The sequence below is a fragment of the Rhea americana genome, unplaced genomic scaffold (genome assembly GCF_003343005.1).
Source record: "Rhea americana isolate MKP2758 unplaced genomic scaffold, rheAme1 scaffold_6, whole genome shotgun sequence".
Classification (NCBI taxonomy): Eukaryota; Metazoa; Chordata; class Aves; order Rheiformes; family Rheidae; genus Rhea; species Rhea americana.
In genome coordinates, this window is record NW_028186756.1 from 8,463,421 (window position 1) to 8,481,689 (window position 18,269).

Below are 18,269 nucleotides of genomic sequence, written 5' to 3' on the forward strand. Positions count from 1 at the left end.
CGGCTTCTGTATGCACCAGTAACTAATTTTGCAGTAGTTTGCTCATTTGAGGATATTTCCTCTCTGGTTCACTTGATTTTAATAGTGTCTGTCTGTAACAACTCATATCATCTCCCTTGGGGAAATGTGAGGAGTCTAGGGAACTAACCATCATAATATCAGGCCCATCTCTGACTTAAGTTGTAGCAAAATGTACAGATGAATAACCTGAAATGGCAAGAAAGCTGCTAAAGGCTCCTATGCATAATGACTTAGCAGAGCCATGCTCACAACAAAAAGGCAGAATAATAACAAAATATCCAAAGCTTCAGTGCCTCATTTTGAGTGGAGGGATAGGGCAATGAAGGAAAACAGAGACAGCTGGTCCTGTGGTTTGCAGCTCAAACTTTTAATACAGAACCTGTCCTGATTTTTGAGATGGTAAAGTGAGGAAAGGTGGAATATTTGCAGGATTGTCATAGAAAACAAAATCCTTTGCCCTGAAAGCCTATTCACACAATGTTAAGGTCTCTCTAGTTTTAAGGGCCTTACCCACAATGACTCAGGTGGCCACCTGGGCTGGGGAGAACAGGGAGGGGAAGCTGTGTCAGGAGCAAATCCAAGGTGCATCTGATACCGGGGTGGAAAAGGGAAAGCTATGCCTCTGTTCATCGGCATTGACCTGCCTGTGTTCCGCCCCCACTGGCAGCAAATTAAAGAAGTCCTCAGAAAAGCGCTTTGAAAGAACTAGTGCGCTGCCCTCCCAGCTGGTGGAAGCCACCGTGGGCTTAAGCCCAGGCTAGCACCTGGCCCAGCACAACCCTTGTGCGCGTGGCGTGTGCAGCTTAGCCGGTGACATGCTGCAGCATGTATCCCTCTCCTGTACGGCTGCGAGGGCAGCTAGCAGTGCCATGAGGTCATGGCACACCTCAGCCAGCGCTAATGTGACACACAAGCTGCACTTTCATCTCACACGGACCCAGAGGGTTTGAGAGTTTGCCCAAGACAGACCTTAGCACTGTGGAGATAGGCTGGTGTTCAGCTGGCCCCWTTCTGGGAAATAAACACTGTCCTGCTGCTGTGACCCACTGTCTCGCAGGGGAATATGTGGTCATGACTACGCACTTCCACCTCAAGAGAAAGATCGGGTACTTTGTGATCCAGACGTACCTGCCCTGCATCATGACGGTCATCCTGTCACAGGTGTCCTTCTGGCTTAACAGGGAGTCTGTTCCTGCCCGGACCGTTTTTGGTGAGTCTGTGAGTATGGTCGTATCCTGTCAGGTAGGGGAATAGAGGCAACACAAACCACAATAAAATGTTGTTTCACCTCAAATTGTAGCACTGAGCAATTTGGTGTATGAAGTGGGCTCTGCTTCCTGGTCCAATCCATGCCTCCACCACGGCACCTGGGCACCCGCCGGCAAGGGCAGCCAGCAGGGTGCACCCTGCGGCGAGGAGGGGCAAGGAGCTGATGTGTTGCACCTTGCCGCGACTTCGCTGGCTTGCGCTCCTAGGGGCTGTTCATCCTTCCATGAATGTAGCTGGCAGCAAAGCCAAATGTTCAAGAGCCCTGACCTCTGCCTAGACACATCCTGCTTGGAGCAGGGCTGGAAAGTGGAAGAGCTGTGAGGAGAACAGAAAGGCTGAGGAAAGAGACTGGCTCCAGGGAGCGGCTATGAGATGAGGAATGGACACCAGAGTTGGTAGTCTCTAGGCCTTGGCTGGCATCAGCGAACCTGCCAGCCACTTCCCAAAATAGCTCCCCATGTCCTCCTCATGCTCCTGCTTTCCCTAAACTGCTGCAGAAACACACCTGTACATGTTCCTGCTACAAGCCCAGCCATAAATATTAATAATAATCAAGATGTCAGTCTTCTGATTGTATGCATTTCACCATGTCTGCTTATCTCTCTTGGCTTTTGAGCTAGGAAGAGGGCAGGTGTGTGGGGAAGCATTTAAGGATCTCCCTTTGAAACCACAGATATGCCTCTGGTCAGACCTCTTCATAACAAATTCCCGGGTTGAGGCAGTACAACTGCATCTTGAATATATTGTTTTCTTTGGCTGGTTTTAGATCCCACTCTGAGGTAAAATGTTAGGCTGGCATTGCACATATATTAACAGCTGTAGTAGATGTTTGATAACAGAATTGCTCTGCACTCACCTGCCAAGGCCCTGAGTTCAGGATCTTTGCCTGCAACACTCCTCTGCCGCAGGAGCAGGTGGAGCCTGCGCACAAGATTGGTATAGGTAAAAAGGAGARTGCACACCAGCACATCCGAAATGCCAAGGCCGATGGAGCCAGTTTATTCTCCTCTCCTATCCATGGCAGATTCATATGCACAGCAGATGACTGCAAGTTCTGGCTGTGGCCTTGTTTCTCCATCCCAATACTCTGCTCTGCTGAAGCCAGRCAGGAACGTGTTTCCTGGAAGCAGTAGTGCTGTGGAGATACCACTTAACAGAGAATATATTGGGCAAAAGTTATCAGGCAGAAAGGAGATATATGTGGCTACCTGGTAATGTTTTTAAATAAGGCCAAAAAGTGTAAAAGATCCTAAAACATTTTATCTGCGGCAAGAGTCATAACAGAAGTAGTCTCTCAAAACCCAACAAAGCTGATGTCCTTCCTGCTTGACCCCATAACGCAGCTCCTCTATGCAGGCCTAGGCCTTGTCCCTAGGATGCAGGGAGGGTCACAGGTTGTTTTGCAGCCTCCTAAATTGGCTAAAATGGAATCATGACAATTTCCATGTTTACTGGTGCTGTGCAGCTTAGGTAGTGAACAAGCTTTAAATTTTGCGGTGCACCCTGGTTTTGCCATGCCAGCATTGGGCTGCCCTCCCTTCACCAGTCAGGGGAATCTGACAGCGATTCCCAGGGCCAAGTGCAGCTGCAGAGTAGAGTGGCCCATATGGCCAAAAGCGGTTTGCCCCTGAGAACTGCATTGAACAGCGTTAACAGTGAAGAATAGGTGGGTACAGCTCCCTTAGAACCTATGTTTTGTTGTTTTCATCCAGCAGAAGGAAAAAAAGTTGCTCAGAGAGAAGTTATATGGGAAATAGGACTAGGTCAGTCTTATGGAGACTCATCCATGAACTTTCTCTGCTCATGTCTCCATGCATCCTTTGCAATATCACCCCACGCAGCTCGCACCCCAGCCCTRCTGTCTGTCCAAGCCCCACAGGCTCCTGTGGCTACATCAGTTCTGGATGTCCATGCACTCCTGATGCCTGGAGCAAGCCTTTYGTCAAGCATATTTGACTGCCTCTTGTTTTATCCTGGTATTTTTAGTTAGGCAGGTTTCCTCAAGCAGCAGCTCAGGGTCAGCAGGAAAGAGCTGACTAAAAATTAAAACCTACCTTTCACAGGATATTGTGAAAAATGTCTAGGCACTCAAATTGCCTTGCTTTGGAGTTCTCATTTTTTTAATGGCAATTGCTTATTCCATCTTTTTTCTCCACAGAAAGTATTATAAACAGTGTTGCTGAAATTGTTCAATTACCGGGAGTGTGGTTTGAAGAAAGTGAAAATAAGTCAATATTTTTATAATATTTTTAATGCATTTTTAATTGAAAAGTATATTATTAGAGAAAATGGACAGCGATGGTTGTTTGCTTTAACAAAAAAGCTTTAAAAGGCATTTTTCGACAGGTCATTTTTTAGAGAATCGTTGTGACACCCATTCTGGCAGCTTGGGCCACTCACTCGCACCTGGTCATGCTGGCAGGACCAAGGTCCTGCCATCCATCTATGTAGTTCACAAAACATGATTTTCAAAATGTTCTGAGAACTATGTTGTGTGACGGCCTAGTTTCTGCTCCTCTGTGAAGATCACAAACTCCTCTTCAGCTATTATTTTATTAGTGTTATTTTACCATAGTAGAAAGCAGAAACTTCTCCATGACAGACTCCATGGGAGGGAGCTGGATCGATCTAGCTTTAGGGAACTTTCACTACTAGCAGACAAGGCATTAAACTCCCCTGAGTAAATGCATGTGTCGACTTGGGAGCCACAACKCCTTTACAGTGAGCTGAGATATAGTCGATGAGAGCTTAGGGCCGGTTCATCTCATCCTAATGTAGGTGTTAGTCATTGGTCATATAAATAGGAGTTATTCAAAATGCTGCCAGACAAGGCCCTGATTTGAGCCAGGGCTGGGCTAGTTCCCATCTGGTGTGGGAATCACAAACTATTTTGTGATTCTATGAACTGCATCATGGACTCGTGTTGAGTAGGGCTCCCTTAATGACAGTAGGAACATTGATCACGTAACTTAGGGGACAGCATCCCTAGTTAGATGACAGAAATGCCAACCAAGTGGTCTGAGGAGAAACCGAGACACAAAGATGTGAGGTGACCTGCCAAAGGCTATCTTGCATGTCAGTGACAGAGAAGGGAACAGAATTCAATTTTTTATCCTGGCCTGTGTCCTGCCCTCTTAACCTTGGCAATTATTGTCTCATGTGTCCCTGTCATGGACATATCATCTCTGATATAGGTGAGGTCCATATGCATTGAAGCCCCTGCGACAGAGGCCGGACCATACTCCTTGCGTGTATGGTGGCATCTCCTGCTCTGGGGGGCGGGGCACAGCTGTGGGCCAGGCCAGTGTGACCCATGACAAATTTGCTTGCTGGTTCTGCCTTGGTAATAGGATAGACATGCTGAGGGGTATGATGTGTGTGAGATTTGTCAGCATCCCTGTTTCCTACTCTTTCCACAGGTGTCACCACTGTCCTCACCATGACCACCCTAAGCATCAGCGCAAGAAACTCCTTACCTAAGGTGGCGTACGCGACGGCCATGGACTGGTTCATAGCCGTCTGTTACGCCTTTGTGTTTTCTGCGCTGATCGAATTTGCCACGGTCAACTACTTCACCAAGCGCAGCTGGGCTTGGGATGGCAAGAAGGTGCTGGAGGCCCAAGAGATGAAGGTGAGCACCATGGCCAAGGCCAGGGAGGGAGGGGRCAGTGAAGAAACGCCACACGAGAGAGCTGTACTGGGACCAGGAGTGGGTAGCATGCAGCCCTGCAGCACTCCCAGAGGCTGGATGCTACTCACTGGGGTCCTCAGCTCAGGTCTCAACTGCAGCGGTTCTTGAGGGCCAAGGGAGGGAGAGCTTGGATGGCAGGTTGCTGCAGTTAGTTGGAGGAAAGAAAAACAGTCCTGACTGCTCATTTTTTCCTCTGTCCCTCTGCATGACCATTAGCCAGTGGAAATGTGCATGCAGCTCTGGCTATTTTGGTTTGCTCCATCAGTGGTCTTCTCTCTCCTTTCTTCTTCCTCTAACCTGTAAATGCTCCACTCCACATTGCTAGCACACTGCATGAACCCAGATACACCACGGGATGCCAGGCTTGCTGATGAAAAAGGTCCYGCTCTGCTGTGCCCCTGGGGGCAGGCAGCCTCCACCGTTGGTCTCCCCAGGCATGGGGCAGCAAGGGGTGGGGGGAGGCACTGATGCAGTGTTACCCACAGCTGCCAGCAGCTGCTGCTTTGTGCACTCAGGCAAAGAGGGTGGGTGGGAAGCGAGCAATCGGAAGCAGCAACTGGCAATAAATTAGTGCCTGGCATCACCTACATTTTCCCTTCTGGCTTGGGATCAGCCTTTCTGGCAGCTTCCTTCCTGACAGCCACTACTACCCCATGCTCATGCCCCCTCCCGCCAAGCTGATTTAATCTAGGCTGTATGGAGAAATCACTTACTGTAGCATGCTGCTCCTTGTTTATATTTATTGAATCAAATTGAAAATCAGTTTTGTCCTTGTTCTTGGTTCTGGAACCTTTATATTTCTCCCTTGCATTTTAATGCGCTGTTTAAAATTGTTGTGGGGCTGTATGCAAATATCTGGCAGAATTGCAGTAACTTTTGGGAGGACAACGCCCAGTCACCTCGCTGGAATGGAGGTCACAGCAGGCGAGCGGAGGCCTAGTGGAGAACCACAGCCATGATTGTGTGTTGAATGCCTCTGTCTTGTTTCTTGGACTCTCTCTACCAATTTGCTTTTGCAGTTGTGATCTGAGCACCAGGTTCACGGCAGAAGGACTCCAGAGGAGGCCGGCTGATGGTCTTCCACCTCCATCGAGAACAATAGCACTAACCTGGCCCCTAGAGAGATCAGAGGACTATTTTGCAGGTCATTGGCATGAGCGAAGGATCAGAGCTGGTCCTTCAAAGCAACTATGTCCTTTTCAGGGATTGGTAAATCAGTACAAATTCAGGATTCACATAGTTTTGGACAGCTATGTGAACAGAACCCAGCTGAAAAAATATCAGAGGCTCAAGTTTCAGTTTATCATCAAGCCCCCCCTACACACACACACCTTCATTTAGTTCTTGTCCTAGTACTGCAAAACTGAAATTACTGAAACAATAGGGTAAGACCATGAAGAAAGCTGGCACTCATGGTAATTGAACAAGACAAAGTGGGAACAGAAATGGAAATGGGAGCACTCCATGGGAGAGTATGCTGGAATTGGAGTCAGGCTGGAGAACCAGCCAGGACTCCAAATTTCTGGGTACTTTTTCAAGCCAACGCTGATCTTTATCAGGCCCAAACTTAGAAGACTAACCCACCTTTGATGTCTCTGCAGCTTGGGAATTCTGATTCTTCCCCATCCTCTCCATCACCTGTTTTATATTTGCTGCTAATATTCCTGCCCAGAAGCACCCACTCAAGGAGAAATCCCCAAAGAGTGGTGGGCTTTCAGGGAGTTTGCAAATACGATGCATCGCCATATTTGCTCTTCATCTTTATTCCATTGAATATTTCCAGGCAGAGCATTTGCTACACAATGAAGGTGTTTCACTGGCTGTGTTTCAGCCTCTAATTAGCTCTTCTTGAAACCACTGACAAGCCAGGTGATTGAAGCCACAAAAAAAGAGGAGTCAGAAAAATAACTATTGGCATTTTTAAGTGTACATGCCAGCAGTAAAACTACTAGTGACAAGCCCAGGTTGAGCTCCGGTCTTTGGAGAGCTATCCTCCTAGCCAAAAAAGAGCACTCCTTATTGACGTGATGGCAAGGATACTTACTTCAGATTTGATTGCTTGCTTGCGTGAACAAGAAAAAAATCAGCAGGTGTCCTCTTACCTCAAATGTAGACAGCAGCAATGCTTCCTATCACATTTAAAAGAAATGGCTGCCCTGGAAAAACTGCTGGTCACTGAAAGGCGTTCCTGCAGTGTTTGTTCTATCAGGGCTTGCTCCATCCTTTCCTTCTCCTCTTCATCCTTCTCTCCATTTAGACAGGGGATTCTGCGGGGCAGAGCTGTTTTCAGGGTAGGTTTTCATCAGGGTGGATCACAGATCTCTGCATCATAATTGATCGTCTGGCTACAGGCAGTTGATCTATTGGGATTTGTCTGGGAGCTACTGTATTCTTTTTCTGCAGTTCTTTAATGAAAGCCAGGCAGACCTCACCACAGATGTTACTAGGAAATTCTTGTAGCCCTCACTCTAAGGTTTGTCTAATGCTTCTTGGAGAATTTCTAAGTCTTTCTTGCCTGCCATCACTAAGTGTGGATAAAAAAATTTCCTGTTTTTGTGAGGCAGAGTGGTTGTAACCAACTTAGAGGTACAGATCAAACTTTAAAGAAGTATCTAGGTGCAATGCAGAAAATTTATTAGTAAAGATGATTTTAAAAAACATCACTGGGCAGCAGGTGGGAGATGGTAGTAGTGAGTGAGAGGCCAAAATGAAACAAAGATGACTGATTTAAGTAGCCGACAAATCTCCATATGTCCAGTATCCTCAAAGGATCCCATTAAAAGGATCCTCTCAGCTGACATCTGAAGGGACCGTTCAGCTAAGGAAGCCACTGGGAAGCTGCCAGCTTACCTCTCAGGAGAGCTTCACTCCCAGATGCAGAGCTTTTGGACAGAGGGACTGTGTCCAAACAGAGAGAGGCCCTGTTGAATCCCATCCATCCCATGCACAGGGATGGCCATCTCTGGAGCCAATAAGGTAATGTCCCAGATGGTTTACAGCTGTGATCCAGAGAGATGGCCCTTAACAGTGTCTTTCCCACTGGAAACTCATGAAATTTGCAGGGTTGACATTTACCATGGAAATTTCCCTGCAAAAAAAATCATGTCTATTCGTCTGGATGAAGCATCTTTGGAAGATGCCAACCTAAACCCATTTTCTGCAGTGTCATGGTTGTACATAAAATGTGAGTTAGCTCTGTATCTGTGCTTGTATGATATTGCCATAAAATTCTGGGAGGTGTAAGATCCAACTCCCTCAAAAAGTAGAAATAGCTGCAAACAAACATGTGAGAACAAGGAAGAACACACTTTGGATGGAGGAATAGTCATGGATCTTTACCCTTCCCATCTTCAAGACAACAGTTCTGTAGAACATGGTGAGAAGGTTAGGTCCAGGCTTTTTATATACTTTACATATGTGTTTTCACCAAGTGAAAGTCACCAAAAGCATCCTCCAGACCTCTCAGCTGATAAAATCATCTTAGTTTGCTTTCTTGTGTTTTGGAAATGATAGACATGCTCATCATTTACACTGTGTACCTTTTCTGCTGACTGTGTTAAGCCAAGCTTTCTGTGCCACCTACTTGTTATTAATTCTGAAGTTTGCCTCCTGATCCAGGTGACTTGGGAATCATTCTTTTTTCTCATTTGTTTCTTTCCTTTTGTGACATTATTGTTTCACTCCCCCCAGGGAGGGGAAGAGGAACCAGAAACAACCATTACAGGCCATCATTTTCAGCCAGTTTTAAGTGTTACAGACTCAGAATGATTCAGACYCATCTCTTTTTCTGTTTGTTGAGACTTTCCCTTGCCGAGAGTGCTCTACAGGCCTATGTCTCCTTGTCCTACTGTACTTGATATTACCTGTGCCTCCTCATAGCACTGTAAGTGATCTATATTCTTAGCATCCTCACGAGACCCCTTGTATCATTCTTTGCACCATTTCATCCTCTTTATTTCAGCCCTTGCTATATGGTACTTTGGGCTTATTGACTCCTTTCAGCCTCTGAATCTTCATTTGGAGATCCAGGAAGTATGAGATCATTGGGCTGAGTCTCACATAGTCAGTATGAAGAAAAGATGGGAGGGATGAGGGATGCCAAAGGTCATAGTAGCAGTGACAGTAATCTGGCATCAGTGTAGCCAGCTTGTTAATGCAAGATTGCATTGTTCTGAGCCCTTGGCTCTGCTCCAGGTACATGCATCTCTGTGTAAAACACTTTGATAGGACCGAGCCTGCTGCAGAGGGGAACTTTGGTTGGCATGAGGAAGAAATGACATGTTTGTCGGAACAGCAACTGCACTTATTGAGTTTTGAATTATAGGACAAAAGTTTGTCAGAGAATAGAGCTGCTTAGAGGACATCAAGGTGACTTTAAAGAATGGCAAGTGGCAGATACCTTGCATTTCTCAGTACAACCCAGGACCCCTAGAAGTTAGCGATGGTGACCTTCAGAATTCACGTCAGAGGGAAAGTGCTTCCAACCCTCTTTTCTGACCAAGGAGCAGGCGCAGAGAGAGAAATCTCCAATAGATCATAAGCCAAACCAGTAGCTCCAATAGCTTTAGATGGTTGAGCTTTAGCTGCTTGACAATAGAGCTTGAAGACAAAAAGATTTAACAAAAATACTGTTGTACTGGGTGTGTTGTGGAAGGACTTCTGTCAGACCTACATCATCCAGGGAACATATATATCTCTAGACCAGCTTTAACAGCTTTCCCCCTTGGAGAGCAGCACAGGAAGAAGCTTTGCACAGTAGCTTGGTCTCCCTGGGCCCAAAGTGGGCCATAAACACAGGATGTGCTATTCAACATAACCATGTTTAAATGGAACAAGTTTATGAAAGCAAATGTGAGATTTCCTCCTGGTTTTCTACTCTTTCCTTCTGTTTCAGTAGGAAATGGAGCCCCTCCCAGGTAAACTTGCTGAGGGAAGGCTGAGGGCTACTTCATAGCTGATGGAAATAAACATATTTTCCCTTGATTGTCGCAACCTTGCCTGAAACATTTAATTTATAAAGCACAACCCAATAAACATCAGGCTGAACCATTTCTTCTGATATTTCAGGAGCATGTTTCCTTGAACATGTGCCTTGGTGGGTTGGGGGTCCTCTGGATGCTYTCCAAAAGCTACCCAGGCTCCCAGCTCTGAATAGAGCAGAAAACATCCATAGGCAGCTGGAAAAAGTCTTTGGCTGTAGCCTCCCATACCTGTACACCGCTTCCAGAGAAGCCCGAGCTGCTGCACAGTCTCTGAATTACACTAATATGTGCAATAACTTGCTGTAGCCACATGTAGCATTTACATTTGCCTGACTTTCACCCATTTCTATCTTCTGTTTTTAAATGCCTTTGGCCCAGCAGGACAGATTCATATTCTAAGCTCTGGGGCAGAAAAGCTAGCCAGGTCGAAAATGTCGTGTCACTTGTAGCCATCTTATTCTTGTAATGTGGCTGATTAATACTAAAGTTATTGTAGTACACTTCAAATTACATTCTGCAAACAGCAAACAATCTGTTTTTCATTTCATTACCGATTATTAATTATTTTATTACCTCCTGTAGCTATGTTAATAAGTAATCATACTTAAGCATACTTAAATGGTTTAGAAGGTGAAACATTTTAGTCCTTTATTTGCTTCTTGTTAGCTATTTAGCAGGAAAAGTTCACCTTCTGCGTAGGGGATACAAGTTAACACGGCTCTAATGATTGCAGAAATCAGTCACTCAGTTAATCATTAAAGATCATGACAACCCTTCCTGCCTTGCCCGTAAAAGACTGTGAATATGGTCTGATCAACGGTTTAGTCTGATCTGGAGTTTAAAGACATTTCAACCTCCTCCTAACAGCAGGTTAATTTCTGTAATTACTGGAATTATAATGAGACTGCAGGCCTAGCAATGAGGCTATTGGACAGGGTTTTAAAGATTGCACACAAGTTGTTTTTAGTGCCCCACTGAAAATCATTGTAGAAAATTCATTTCCTAAGGCAACCAGAAATATCCATGGTGATTGCAGACACATTTGAAATCGAAGTGCAGCATGAAAATTAAAGCCCTGAAGTAACTTTGCCGGGCAGGCTGGATGAATTGGGCTCTCGAGCTCCTAGAGTTACCCAGAGATGCTTCCTGCAACTAATTCCCGGGTGAGGGTGTGGGATGGCCAGATCCTGCTGGCTGCCCACTCTCCCCTTCTCCAGGCTGAAGCATCACTTTGCACGTGGTTCCCTCTGCACATGCCCTGGGATTTACTTCATCTTGCAAACTTCGACCAGGCCCCAGCCAGCAGCATGGCTCACTCAGAGGTTGCCCTGAGCTGCCACTGCTGTCAGAGTGCCAGGCTCCTGCAGCACCCGGTAATGATTAGGCTGGGTCAGACGTCTCCAGCGAGCTGGCAGTGCTCTTACCCTGTACATTCATATACGTGCAAAACCATGTAAAACAGCCCTGGGAGATGCCTGGCTGAATCTTGTCTTGTGCTTCAGTTGCTTTTGAATAGAAAATAGATCTAAAGTTAACCTTTTTCTGAGTTTAGGTTTTAGTTTCCCACCATGAATCATCGCCATGTTTAGCTTTGGCTCTTRGCAAGGTAATTGCAGTGGACACAGCTTGGGTGCAGGGATGTGCAAGGTGCCTGTTGTCTGCATATAGATATTATTTGATGGGCTTCTCTCAGTAGACCTGTACTGCTGTATACTACAGTATAGCAGCTGGTCTCAAGTTCCTRACAACATCAGAAAGATCGCCAAAGTGGAAGCAACATCTATTATGACTTCCTAGTTCCTGTCTTCCTGTCCACTCATCTTCATTAACACCTGCATCATCTGTCTTAAGCATCCTCTGTCTTCCATCCATACATCATGTCTAATGGATAACGAGTACATCTTTTCCATTTGCTGTACAACCTCTTCTCCCTTTACCATGGACAGTATGGTTGTCCCCAGAGCCCTGTGGGAAGTGTGCATTACCTCCCTTTATTTGAAGCAACYGTTAAATACAAAGGATGAAGGCCTTCCCTCTTTCCTAAAATGCCGTGTTGAACAATCCTGAAGTCCAGAGCTAGTGGAAAYGTCCTCAGTCTGTTCTGTATCTTACCTAGCTAGGTCATGAGATGCTCAAAAGAAACCCGGTGGCATTTTGGTTGTTGTGATGTTGTACTGTGTATGACTATATGAGGTACTTAGGGCACTGAGGGTGAGATATTGCCTCATAATATCATGGCCCAAAAATACTGTGATGTTGTTACCCACATTCTTAAGGCTATTGTCTTTCTCCTGCAAAAAAAAAAAAATATATATATATATATATATGTATATATAATCCTCTGTGATGTCTCTCCCTCTCATGCAACCCAGACTGGCTAAGCAGAAAATCAAGTTCTTCCTCCAGGCTGACCACGCTATGTCTCATTCTTCTTTAAAGCCTATATGCCTGCATCACCTCCCCATGTCTGAATCTTACATGCAACAGAACACTTTGTCCAGTTGAGGGAGAGACCAGGAAGMGTGTATATCTCAAGCCTACTTTCACTTACACTGGCCTGGCAATATACTAGCAGATGATATGCGTACACTCTGCCAGTCAAGGAATCACCCATTCTGGGCAGCTACTGCTCAAATACAGCAATACACACCTTTTTATACCGCTGGTCTGATCTAAGGGGTCACAATGAGGCTTCAAATCAGGCTGATTGGCTTCAGTTACTTCACCTGTGGCTAGCTTCTACTTGCTGGGCCAGGACCTCTTTATGCTACATGCTGCCTRCCAGGCTTGCATAGATTAGCTGGTGTAATTAAGGATACCATCACATCCCTCTGCTCCTGCAGCCGACATGTGGCAGCAATGTCACAGGTTTTAGCTATCTTCTCACCTCATCTTCCTTCCCTTCCACAATGGCTTCTTGAGCTTTTGCTCCTTGCACTCTTCTCCACCTTTTCATCCAGGCGGTCAGGTAAACTCAGAAGATTAAATGTTTTCAGCGCAGTTCTGCAGTTACCTCATCTCTTATGTTTTTTCTTCCACCTTCCATAGAAAAAAGAGCCAGTGGCATTAGCAAAGAAAACCAATAACACCTACAACATCGTTGGCACCACATATGCCCTCAACATTGCTAAAGACCCTGGTCTTCCTACCATCTCCAAGAGCGCTGCTGCCACTGCTACTGCCACCAACGTACCCCCCAAGATGCCCCGCATAGAGGAGAAGCTCCTGGAGAGTAAGAAGACATACAACAGCGTCAGCAAGGTAGACAAGATGTCTCGCATCGTCTTTCCAGTCCTCTTTGCCATTTTCAACTTAGTCTACTGGGCCACATATGTAAACCGGGAGTCAGCAATCAAGGGAATGATCCCCAAACAATAAAACCGTTCACAGAAACCTTCCATCAGTGAGCACCATCCAGGCAGGAATTCTCCAGGGCTTTCTTCTCTCCTGTTTTGTTTTATTATTATTGTTCATTTGATACTATTATTACTATTAGATTGTTCTTTTTTAATGTAAACAAAACTGTGATTTTAATTTGATCTCGTATACATTTAGTTTCGTTTTATTTTGTCTCTGATGATGAAAGGAAAACAAGGATCATAACAAGTTGTGCCTCTAACGTCATGAGTCTGATGTCCCCCATCCGTCCAGGTCACCCTTTGCTTCCATTTCTCCTCCTCCACCTCGTACCATACAACCTGCCTGCATGCCACCCATTCCCATTCCACRCTACACTCTGCTGAGACCTGCTGGTGTGACTTGCCTCCCTCGTCCTCTTCTGCAATGGACTGCCCTAGTATGGTGGCCGCTTCTGGTGACTCAAGCTCAAGGATGTGGAGGCCTCCAAAGTCAGCATGTTGGCTGGGTTGGTCTTCAGCATCTGGCACTTTAGGCCAGGTTTTACTCCTGGGGCAGCAGTGGTTGCAGRTGAGCTGGGCTGTGTTCAGGGAGCTGGGCTGCACATGCCAGCATGTAGCTGAGTGCGCACTGCAGGCAATTCAGCAACTCTCAGGTGTTGTGGAGTCCTTAAAAGGGTGGAGCATAGTGGCAGTGTCTTGTAGGCATCTACAGGGCTTCCTCCTCTCTGTCTTCACCAAACCTAGCTCCAGGTTTCCTMCATCTTGCTGTTCCAAACAAGAACAGGTGAGGAAGGTTGTGTCTGTCTGCCATTCTGGACTCTTGGGGCAATTATGTCAGAAGATAYAGTGATTTCTACCAGAGACGTATTTTTTTCAGGATCAGTCAGTGACAGAAGTCAAGATGGGAGCTTTCCAATGCCTAGGAGAGAACATAAACTGTGAGGGTGCATGCATTGAATGTCAGGGCGGGAAGACATAGAGCTCATGTTCTTATGGGTAGTTGTTTGCTTTCTTTTGGCTGTATCTGCTTGTCCTTCTTGGCATCTCTTCTCTGTTGTAATCCCCTCTTTAACCTTGACATTCATCTTCCTTTCTTTGGCAGCTCAGCAGTCCTTGGTACTAATCTCACTGGTTGCAGGTGGGCAGTGAAGCACCTGACCTCTGAGATTAGCCACAATGGCAGGGAGGAGTGCAGCCAGCCCCAGCGATGTTCAGCTCACAGAGCATTTTTCTCTGGATCCCTGGAGCAGCAGTGATGTTAGTGCAGGCTAGGAAAGACAGGTTTTTTCCAGCCTGGGGGCAGGGGCAACATAGGGGCCACTCTGCTGCTAGTAAGAGATGAGAGAGGGATGGGCAGTCCCCAAAGACTTGCCTGCGCCTAGTGAACCTGATGCAGCTGAGCATCCTCTGTGCTGTGTCATGACAGGAGAAGGGGCTCTTTTAACCAGGAGGGTAATTCTGCTGTCTCTAAGAGCTATGTAAGGCAGGTGCCACCCCATAAAGCCACTGAGATGAGACCCAGGTCTAAACCTACAAACTCTTCCCAGAAAAGCCCTCCAGTGCCTTGGAGAGAGGCTTTTTCTCCCTTCACAGCCACCACATTGCTGGGACTTGAACTAGCCATGCCCCTTCCAGGTGCAGCACTGGGATGGGGAGATCCAGGCTGTCTGGCCTCCTTCCTCCCTCCCTCACTGGTGCCTGGACCCAGGGACACAGTGTCCTGCTATAGTGAATTACGTGCTGCATCTGATGAGCACTTGTCCCAGCCCACAGACAGTGCTGGTCCTCCTGCATCAGCTCTCTGAGCCCCGGGCTGCCCCATGGGCTCTCCCAGTGTATTTTGGGTGCGTGCAGCCAGTCTGGGACCCCAGCACCCATGAGGTGGTGTCTTGGGCATTGCTTTGAGCCCCTGCACCAGGCTCAGTTTCACTCTTCCCGTAGGGAGATGTGACGGAGCCCAGGGCATGGGATTTGCCTCACCTGGAGCATCCATGGGGACAGCAGGATCATGCAGGGCAGGCTGGGCACCGAGTCCTCCCTCAAGGATGATATTCATGCATGTTCTGCTCTCTCTTACCTCTCTCGCTGACTCAGCAGCAGTGCAGCTGCCCTCCCTACCTCTTGCCGCCATGAGGAGCGGGGCCAGGAGACTCTTAGCTCTGACCCACCACTGTGTCCCATCTGAGGGCATGTCCATGCTAGTGGGCAGCACTGGGCAAGATGGGGAAACCCCTCACAAGCTAAAGTGACCAGCTACCCTCACCCCATTTTCCCATTGCCTCCCCTCACATCAGCACCCCAAACCGCCCATGACATTTCTGCAGTGCCTTTCACTGGTGGCTCCTGCAGGGGCTCACCAACCCCCTGTGCATGGCAGGGGAGACCGGGGAGCTCTGCCTTGCRCGCCACAGCACAAGCAACAGAGGTCCATAAAGCAGAGGGAGGATGTGTGGTCCCCAACAGCAAGCCTGCAAGCAGCCRCTTGGGGTCACACTGTTGCTTTTTCACCCTGGGGTGCCAGGACCCCCCAGGCACTGGCCTCTGCTGCTGCTGCAGCCACCCTTGCTGCTGTCCATCGGCACCAGCACGGCTCCCCAGTGCCAAGGCTGTGCATATGTTGAGTCCGTGCACCAGCACCCCGTTCCCCTCCAGCAGCGAAGGCTGCCGCTGTCTGGCTTCGAGGGCTCTCCAGGCAGTAACCGCTGCACTTACTGGGCACGAGGCAGTTCGTTTTGGAAACTACTGGGATGTCATTTTCTTAAATAACCTAGATGAAGTGTATCTCATAAAACATTCATGTCACTATAATACTCAGGCCTAAGTGAATGAAATAGAAACCCTATAAAAGCAAAACAAACACAATAAAATGGTAACAAAGAGTACATTGTGTTTACTAACAGAATTATATCAGATGCAGGTTTAAAGATGCGATCCTTACACAGGCCTTGGGGCAGTCTCCTCTGCTAGCCTGGCCATTCCTCAAAATCCTCTCTGACTTGAGGCCAAGTCCTGCCATGCGTCACCTCGCCACGTGTATGCCTGCCGCCACGAGCGGTACCTGCTGCTGGCATCTTTTGATGCCTGCTTGACGGAGCTCCCCCGAATTAGCAGGTCTTCCCAGCTGCTCCCCAGCAGCCCAGGCATGCCCCGCGCCCAGCACTGCTCTGCTGCCCAGCYGGRGACAGAGCGGGGCTGGTGCTAGGTGCCTCTTGGTGGAGATGCTGGRAGAGCCCTGGGGCTGGGTCTTTCTGCAAGGTGTCAGGACATATTCCCAGGACAGCTTTCGAGCGGTCTCCCTAACTATATGTGATCTTTGCTGTTTCACTCAGAGCTATCAGAGTGAATTTCCTGTCTCTTACACTCGTCCTTTTCTCCTGGTGTTTTCAAGCTCCAGGACAGTTGTTCCTCTCCATAGCACACCACCTACCTGGCTTACTGGTGATACACATCTGCTGTCTCTTCTTTGCTCTCCCTGACTCTGACGATGTTGCTCTCTGCCTGATAAAAGGCTCACTTCCTGGATCTGTGCTAGCACTATTTGAAAGCCAAGTCTATTCCAACCAAAGCCTGGCACAGGCTCTGAGCCTTTTTGCCAGCTGGAAGCAGAAATACTGGCATCCTTTGGTTAGAAACAACAAACCAAAGAGTATTTGTAGTGTGGCTTCCAAACAGGGAAGCATTTTGGGAAGATAGTTATAAATAACTGGTTTAACATCTCCTGCCAGTAGAAAGAAATCACAGAGAAGATAATGTTCTTTTTTTTCTTTTTTTTTTCTTTTTTTTTTTTAATCTGACAGAGGCTCAGATTGTGACATTGCCTTCCCAGATAACACTAGGCTGTTGATGGGCTTTTTTTTCTAAGGGAACTCTAGGTCAGAGCTAACCTAGCATAAGTTACTGCTGCTTATGCCTTGTTATAGTATTTAAGGGCTCAATTTTTGTTATTGGTACTACATATGAATAGATCTAGGTGTTGAGAAGAGTTGATAGACTAAGGCAGAGAGAGCCAGCTGTGCAAAGAGTGGGCATTTCATTTCCCCGTGAACCTTGATACTCCAGTGTTTGTTTTTCTTCTGACAAGGCCCAAAGCCTCCCTGACTTTGTGAGATTCTCCTGGAAAAGAATTAGAAGTCTTTGAGGGTGATCAGAACGATCTATTCAGTCTGCACTCCTATCTTTTAACTTCTACTGCCTGAGACAGCACAGTCCAAAAGCAAAGTTGCATTGTAATTCTCTGGAACAGAAGACAGTGCTGAATGGAAAAGTTGGACTGTTTCCTTCGGAAAATGTCAAATGGCCATACTGGCATTGGCAACCTGCCTCTTCCCTCCTTTGAAACAGGCGACTGGCAAGAGCAGTGGCATGGAGGGCTTTATTTTTGGGAGCTCTGTGCTCCCGGGGAGGTGGACGACAGTTCAGCTGAAACTTTCCTAGCAGGCAGGGAAGACAGCATGTGGTGGCTGCAAGAAACGTGTTGGTGTTGTGRTATTTCTTAGGGGTGATAGGAGAGAAGCAGTGCCTTAGTGCCACCCTTTCTTCTAAAGGATTCGTTAAGTTATCCCTCCCTATCCCCGCGCAACATCTCTGAAAAGGCTTCTTGAGTATCACAGAGCAGGGCTTCATCATCCCAGGCAGAGTTTTCCAGTTCTCCTCCACACACCACATTCAACATGAGCAAAGCCAGCTTTGCCACTACCAAGCTTTTTAAAGAAATATCATGGCTAGAACATCTCACTCCAGTCATGATCCCCAGCAGCTTTGTGGCGTTGGTGAGAGTCCCCTTCTGTTTGCTGTAGGATCTTCCTCCGTGAGAGCAGACCCCACACCCGCTGTTCACAGACATAAGTCAGGCATGCAGACAAAGGCTCGAACCGGTCTGTTCCTGCAAGCAGCACATCCTATGGATGCATGAGACATTCATTTCTCATCTACTGTCTTGACTGCGTT

The 18,269-nt window shown here is 47.1% G+C and overlaps 1 protein-coding gene across 1 annotated transcript in view; it reads left to right on the forward strand.

The window, feature by feature from the left end:
* Positions 1-13,571, forward strand: part of LOC146587401 (gamma-aminobutyric acid receptor subunit alpha-3-like) — a 70,969-nt gene extending 57,398 nt beyond the window's left edge. The window contains exons 8-10 of the mRNA XM_085319735.1: positions 1,079-1,231; positions 4,710-4,921; positions 13,012-13,571. Of these exons, the coding sequence (XP_085175861.1) occupies positions 1,079-1,231; positions 4,710-4,921; positions 13,012-13,341 (695 nt within the window). The 3' untranslated portion in view covers positions 13,342-13,571. The remainder of the gene's footprint in view (positions 1-1,078; positions 1,232-4,709; positions 4,922-13,011) is intronic.
* The last annotated feature ends 4,698 nt before the right edge of the window (positions 13,572-18,269 follow it).